The sequence below is a fragment of the Pseudophryne corroboree genome, chromosome 6 (genome assembly GCF_028390025.1).
Source record: "Pseudophryne corroboree isolate aPseCor3 chromosome 6, aPseCor3.hap2, whole genome shotgun sequence".
Lineage (NCBI taxonomy): Eukaryota > Metazoa > Chordata > Amphibia > Anura > Myobatrachidae > Pseudophryne > Pseudophryne corroboree.
The window spans coordinates 291,423,269-291,429,940 of record NC_086449.1 but is presented as its reverse complement, the minus strand read 5'-3'; the positions used below and the strand labels follow the sequence as shown (position 1 = coordinate 291,429,940).

The 6,672-nt window shown below is 38.0% G+C and overlaps 1 protein-coding gene across 1 annotated transcript; it reads left to right on the top strand.

Moving 5' to 3' along the window:
* The first annotated feature begins 3,402 nt into the window (after positions 1-3,402).
* LOC134934544 (uncharacterized) lies at positions 3,403-5,412 on the top strand. The gene is made up of 2 exons (XM_063929966.1): positions 3,403-3,830; positions 4,335-5,412. Exons 1-2 carry the CDS (start codon positions 3,526-3,528, stop codon positions 5,410-5,412), a joined length of 1,383 nt encoding a protein of 460 aa, XP_063786036.1. The 5' UTR covers positions 3,403-3,525.
* The last annotated feature ends 1,260 nt before the right edge of the window (positions 5,413-6,672 follow it).

Here is a 6,672-nt window from a genome sequence, read left to right as displayed (position 1 = left end):
GAGTGACCCGGTATTTCAACCCAGGTCGTGAGCAGGGTTGAACACGTGTTCAACCCGGGCCCCGGCTTACTGTGCGGTGTGAATGGGAGCTCGGTCGATGCGACCCATTTCCCGTACACTATTTGTGATCTCCAAGCTGCGCCCCCGCCACCGCTGCGTCAGCAGCAATATGCTGGGCTGCTAACTGGGGTGTGAAAGGAGCCTGAGGCGGGTTGCACCCTTAGGTTAAATTGTCTGGTGAGGGATCATATTTGCTTCTATTTGTCCACATATTTTATGATTGTCAGCCACAAGCACTGGTTTTGCCTATTACATTGACCATAATTGTAATTGTTCCTAATGCATCAACCCAGGGTGCCTAGGCACACAGTTTGAGAACCACTGCCATATAGTGCATTTGCATTGCATGAACTACCTTGTAAAAATTCTAACCATTTATTGCAGAGTTGTCGTTTTTTTGTGGCTGACCGACCCAGAACCAAAGAAGACAGGACGTTTGTCCGCCAGGTGTACACAGCCTCATCCCGTTCTTTTGGAAGCAGTTCAGCCAAGTCTCTCAGGTACAGAATGCGCCATTCTAAGTTTTTATTTTTATTTTATATCATCCTCAAGTTAAATTGTCTGGTGAGGGACCATATTTGCTTCTATTTGTCCACATATTTTATGATTGTCAGCCACAAGCACTGGTTTTGCCTATTACATTGACCATAATTGTAATTGTTCCTAATGCATCAACCCAGGGTGCCTAGGCACACAGTTTGAGAACCACTGCCATATAGTGCATTTGCATTGCATGAACTACCTTGTAAAAATTCTAACCATTTATTGCAGAGTTGTCGTTTTTTTGTGGCTGACCGACCCAGAACCAAAGAAGACAGGACGTTTGTCCGCCAGGTGTACACAGCCTCATCCCGTTCTTTTGGAAGCAGTTCAGCCAAGTCTCTCAGGTACAGTATGCGCCATTCTAAGTTTTTTTTATTTTTATTTTATATCATCCTCAAGTTAAATTGTCTGGTGAGGGACCATATTTGCTTCTATTTGTCCACATATTTTATGATTGTCAGCCACAAGCACTGGTTTTGCCTATTACATTGACCATAATTGTAATTGTTCCTAATGCATCAACCCAGGGTGCCTAGGCACACAGTTTGAGAACCACTGCCATATAGTGCATTTGCATTGCATGAACTACCTTGTAAAAATTCTAACCATTTATTGCAGAGTTGTCGTTTTTTTGTGGCTGACCGACCCAGAACCAAAGAAGACAGGACGTTTGTCCGCCAGGTGTACACAGCCTCATCCCGTTCTTTTGGAAGCAGTTCAGCCAAGTCTCTCAGGTACAGAATGCGCCATTCTAAGTTTTTATTTTTATTTTATATCATCCTCAAGTTAAATTGTCTGGTGAGGGACCATATTTGCTTCTATTTGTCCACATATTTTATGATTGTCAGCCACAAGCACTGGTTTTGCCTATTACATTGACCATAATTGTAATTGTTCCTAATGCATCAACCCAGGGTGCCTAGGCACACAGTTTGAGAACCACTGCCATATAGTGCATTTGCATTGCATGAACTACCTTGTAAAAATTCTAACCATTTATTGCAGAGTTGTCGTTTTTTTGTGGCTGACCGACCCAGAACCAAAGAAGACAGGACGTTTGTCCGCCAGGTGTACACAGCCTCATCCCATTCTTTTGGAAGCAGTTCAGCCAAGTCTCTCAGGTACAGTATGCGCCATTCTAACTTTGATGTTTTTATAGGGACAAGGTGGCCTTTTCCTGTCTTAGGATATGTAGAATGGTGCTGTAATGTGGTCTTAAATGATGTTTAAAAAAAAAATTCCTACCATTTTTCTGCAGTATAGTCAATTTTGTGTGGCTGGCTATTACAGAACAGATGCAGGGGGATGAAGATTGAAAATTTCGACCATTTGAAAGCTCCAGGATAGATCTTCATACTCGCCTATTTAAGGTAATATGCTTTTCTTTCTTTTTTTTTATTTTTTTTATTATTATTACACCCTGATAGGTTGTTGCCCTGTCCTGAAACGTTGGAGGTTTTAGGCTGTTTATTTAATTTAGGATTAAAGTATATTTTACCCACTAACAAACATAGAGTAATAGCATGGGGGGATTTCAATTGGCATTGTGCATGGTCTTCTATAGGAACGGGAGACTATCGCAGCAATTCAATGTTCTGATCTGCTGCACATTAGCTGCAGCAGACAAATGTTTTCACATCCTCCAGGAAAGCAAGAAAAAAATGTGTGAAAAGTCCATATTAATGTCTCTCAAAGCACCCAAATCCATACTTTAGATGCCCAATCATGATTTTTACATGGGTTTATCTGCTTTGCGTCGCTAAACTCTTAGCTGACGGACCATCAGACACATTGATTACCAATGGGCATCTGATCATAGCAACAATGGAATTGCTCTGATAGATGCCCCTTTGTGTAGATGGTCAGCAGAGTGCATGAAAATCTATTGAATTCCACCCACGAATTTAGCTGAATTTATGGATATTGGTTACAATAGAATACATAAGCATGCAGAATTGGGTAATTGAAAATCCTGTCATACAATATGTATTATATTTTTTTTACTTTTTTTGGTATGACTGTATTTACATATAACCACCAAATCTCTCTCATGCCATTTTTGTTTCAAAGTGAATGTAAAAATGAGGAAAAATAGCATAATGAGTATTCTAGTTGAAACATATTTATTAGTTAAAAAAAATTAAACAGTTTGCAAGTCAATATACTGCCTTGTCATTTTCCCTCAGAGCTATTTGATTTTCAGATAATATTTCCATAGCTAGCCTATGTTTTAAGTTTAGGGTTTGCTAAATACATTTTTTTATTTACAGATTTAAACAGTCTTCAAAAATGGCAAATACTGGTAAAAAGAAACCATCCGGTGCAGAATACAGAAGAAGAAGGGCAGAGAAGGAAGCTGAATTTCAGGAAAGTAGAAAGAAATTTATGAACCTGCAAGACTATTTTACATCGTCTAATGATATAGCTGTGAATGAAAAGTCTAATGAAGAGTTGCCTGCAACTTCTGTGATATCTTCAATGTGTGACTCAAATAACAATATTGCAGATATTTCAGAGGAAGATGAACCAGATTTGCAGTCTGATGTTTCTGAAGTGGAAGATGTCGAAACATATGCAACACCTCTTCTGAACCTATCAGACCCTGACGTATGGCCTAAATGTCTTAATACTAAAATTATAGATCAGTTGGTTGTTCAAGGTCCACAACAAGTTCAGCTTAAACAATATCCGCGTGATGCAAATGGTCGACATTTCTCAAATGTTCATTATAGTCGAACACTTCCCAATGGTGAATGTATACAACGTAGATGGTTAATGTATTCTGAAATGAAAGATTGCATATTCTGTTTCTGTTGTTTATGTTTTGATCGTAGCTCAAGATCATTTTTAGGGAGTGTAGGTGTCAATGATTGGAGTCATGTGTCTGCAATCCTCAAAGCACACGAAAATGTTTCAAGTCACATGTTGGCTTATCAGTCATGGATAGAAACTGAAAAAAGACTTAATTCTGGAAAAACAATTGATAGAGTAGAACAACTGTTAATTGTGAAAGAATCAGAGCGTTGGTCAAACGTTTTGAATAGATTGATGAATATAATTCTGTATCTTGCAGAAAATAATATAGCATTTCGTGGTTCTTCGGATAAATTGTATACCAAAAACAATGGAAAATACTTGGGTCTTATTCAGTTATTGGCAAAATTTGATCCTGTTATGCAAGAACATGTTGGTCGTATTTTGAAAGATGAACTGTCAGTTCATTACTGTGGAAAGAATATTTTAAATGAACTTATTCAACTAATGGCTGAAGAAGTTAATTCTAAAATAATCTCCTTCATACAAAATGCTAAATATTTTTCAATAATTGCTGACTGTACACCAGACATAAGTCATGTTGAACAATTATCTTTGACTATAAGGTATGTTGACCTAAGAAATAACAATGTTGAAATCTGTGAACGGTTCTTGGGATTCACCCCAATAGTCGACTCCACTGGTAAAGGTCTTTCAGATGTTCTCCTGAAATTGCTTGAAAAAAATAAAATCGACTTGAAACATTGTAGAGGTCAGGGATATGACAACGGGGCAAACATGAAAGGGAAAAATAGTGGAGTCCAAAAGAGAATCTTAGAACATAATCCACTGGCATTTTTTATGCCTTGCGGATGCCATAACTTGAACCTTGTGCTGTGCGATGCAGCAAAATCCTCTATCAAATCTTTGTATTTATTTGGAATTGTTGGCCGATTATACTCTCTTTTTGCTGCTTCTGTTAGTCGTTGGCAGATTTTGAATGACCATGTAACTTCTTTTACTCTAAAAAGACCTAGCGACACACGTTGGGAGGCTAAAATTTCCAGTGTGAAAGCGGTTCGATACCAAGTTGCAGATATTCATGATGCACTTATTTCTCTTTCTGAAAAAGAGGAAAAACATGACCATGAAATTGCACATGAAGCAATTACTTTATCTTGTCAGCTGAAAGATTTTAGTTTTCTTGTTTCGTTGGTGATTTGGTACGATATACTTTTTCAAGTAAATGTAGTCAGTAAATCGATGCAGAGTCAGAGTATGGATGTAATAAAAACCGTGGAATTAATACACGGTTGTATCAAGTTTTTGGAAGAATATAAAAAAACCGGCTTTGAGAATGCTATATCAAGTGCCAAAGAGCTTGCAAAAGTTCTTGAAGGTGTCCCTGAATTTCAAGCAACAAAAAGAATACGTTATGTGAAACGACATTTTGATTATGAGAGTAGAGATGATCAAATTGCTACAACACCTAAGAAACAATTTGAAGTTGAATTTTTTATTACATTGCTTGACGTAGCTATTATGTCCGTTCGAGAGAGATTTCAGCAACTTAATCAGCATGCTGAAACATGGGGTTTCCTTTACAAGATAACTGAATTACCAAATAGAGAGCAGCTTGAAAAGCACTGCAGTGATCTCCAGCTTGCTCTGACTACTGGTGAGGATGCAGATATTGAAGGTGGTCCTCTATGTGATGAACTGATCAGTATCCAGAAGTTTGTAGAAAACATGGCAATGCCAACTCCACTCAACATACTGAATTTTATCAAAACATCAAAGCTAGAAGATCTATATCCAAATACATGGGTTTCTTTGAGAATCTTATTAACAACACCAGTTTCTGTGGCTAGTGGAGAGAGAAGCTTCTCAAAATTGAAATTAATAAAAACTTATCTGCGATCCTCTATGTCTCAAGAAATGTTGAGTTCGTTAGCAACCCTTTCGATTGAAAATGATGTATCTCAAAACATAGATTTTTCAGAATTTATTAAAAGTTTTGCTAATAAAAAATCAAGAAAAGTAGTTTTTTCTTGAGGATGAATATTTTCTATATAATTTTTTTTTTTTTTTAACTCAATATTCCTATATTGGATATTCTTGAGTGTTGGAGTCTTTAATGGATCTATGCCCAGGGCAGTCTCTTCTTTTTTTGTCTTCTCAGGATGTTGTATTGTTGAGTCTTTAATGGATCTATGCCCAGAGCAGTCTCCTCTTCTTCTTCTTCTTCTTTTTTGTCTTCTCAGGCTGTTGTATTGTTGAGAGTCTTTAATGGATCTATGCCCAGAGCAGTCTCCTCTTCTTCTTTTTTGTCTTCTCAGGCTGTTGTATTGTTGAGAGTCTTTAATGGATCTATGCCCAGAGCAGTCTCCTCTTCTTCTTCTTTTTTGTCTTCTCAGGCTGTTGTATTGTTGAGAGTCTTTAATGGATCTATGCCCAGAGCAGTCTCCTCTTCTTCTTCTTTTTTGTCTTCTCAGGCTGTTGTATTGTTGAGAGTCTTTAATGGATCTATGCCCAGAGCAGTCTCCTCTTCTTCTTCTTTTTTGTCTTCTCAGGCTGTTGTATTGTTGAGAGTCTTTAATGGATCTATGCCCAGAGCAGTCTCCTCTTCTTCTTCTTTTTTGTCTTCTCAGGCTGTTGTTTTGTTGAGAGTCTTTAATGGATCTATGCCCAGAGCAGTCTCCTCTTCTTCTTCTTTTTTGTCTTCTCAGGCTGTTGTTTTGTTGAGAGTCTTTAATGGATCTATGCCCAGAGCAGTCTCCTCTTCTTCTTCTTTTTTGTCTTCTCAGGCTGTTGTATTGTTGAGAGTCTTTAATGGATCTATGCCCAGAGCAGTCTCCTCTTCTTCTTTTTTGTCTTCTCAGGCTGTTGTATTGTTGAGAGTCTTTAATGGATCTATGCCCAGAGCAGTCTCTTCTTTTTTGTCTTCTCAGGCTGTTGTATTGTTGAGAGTCTTTAATGGATCTATGCCAGGAGCAGTCTCCTCTTCTTCTTCTTTTTTGTCTTCTCAGGCTGTTGTATTGTTGAGAGTCTTTAATGGATCTATGCCCAGAGCAGTCTCCTCTTCTTCTTTTTTGTCTTCTCAGGCTGTTGTATTGTTGAGAGTCTTTAATGGATCTATGCCCAGGGCAGTCTCTTCTTTTTTTGTCTTCTCAGGCTGTTGTATTGTTGAGTCTTTAATGGATCTATGCCCAGAGCAGTCTCCTCTTCTTCTTTTTTGTCTTCTCAGGCTGTTGTATTGTTGAGAGTCTTTAATGGATCTATGCCCAGAGCAGTCTCCTCTTCTTCTTTTTTGTC

What these genes read in the sequence shown, in the direction of transcription:
- LOC134934544 (XM_063929966.1), top strand. Translation starts at nt 3,526, where the DNA reads ATGTTGGCTTATCAGTCATGGATAGAAACTGAAAAAAGACTTAATTCT. An exon ending in GAACTGTCAGTTCATTACTG is followed by an intron (nt 3,831 to 4,334) that starts TGGAAAGAATAT and finishes TTTTGCTGCTTC; the next exon opens with TGTTAGTCGTTGGCAGATTT.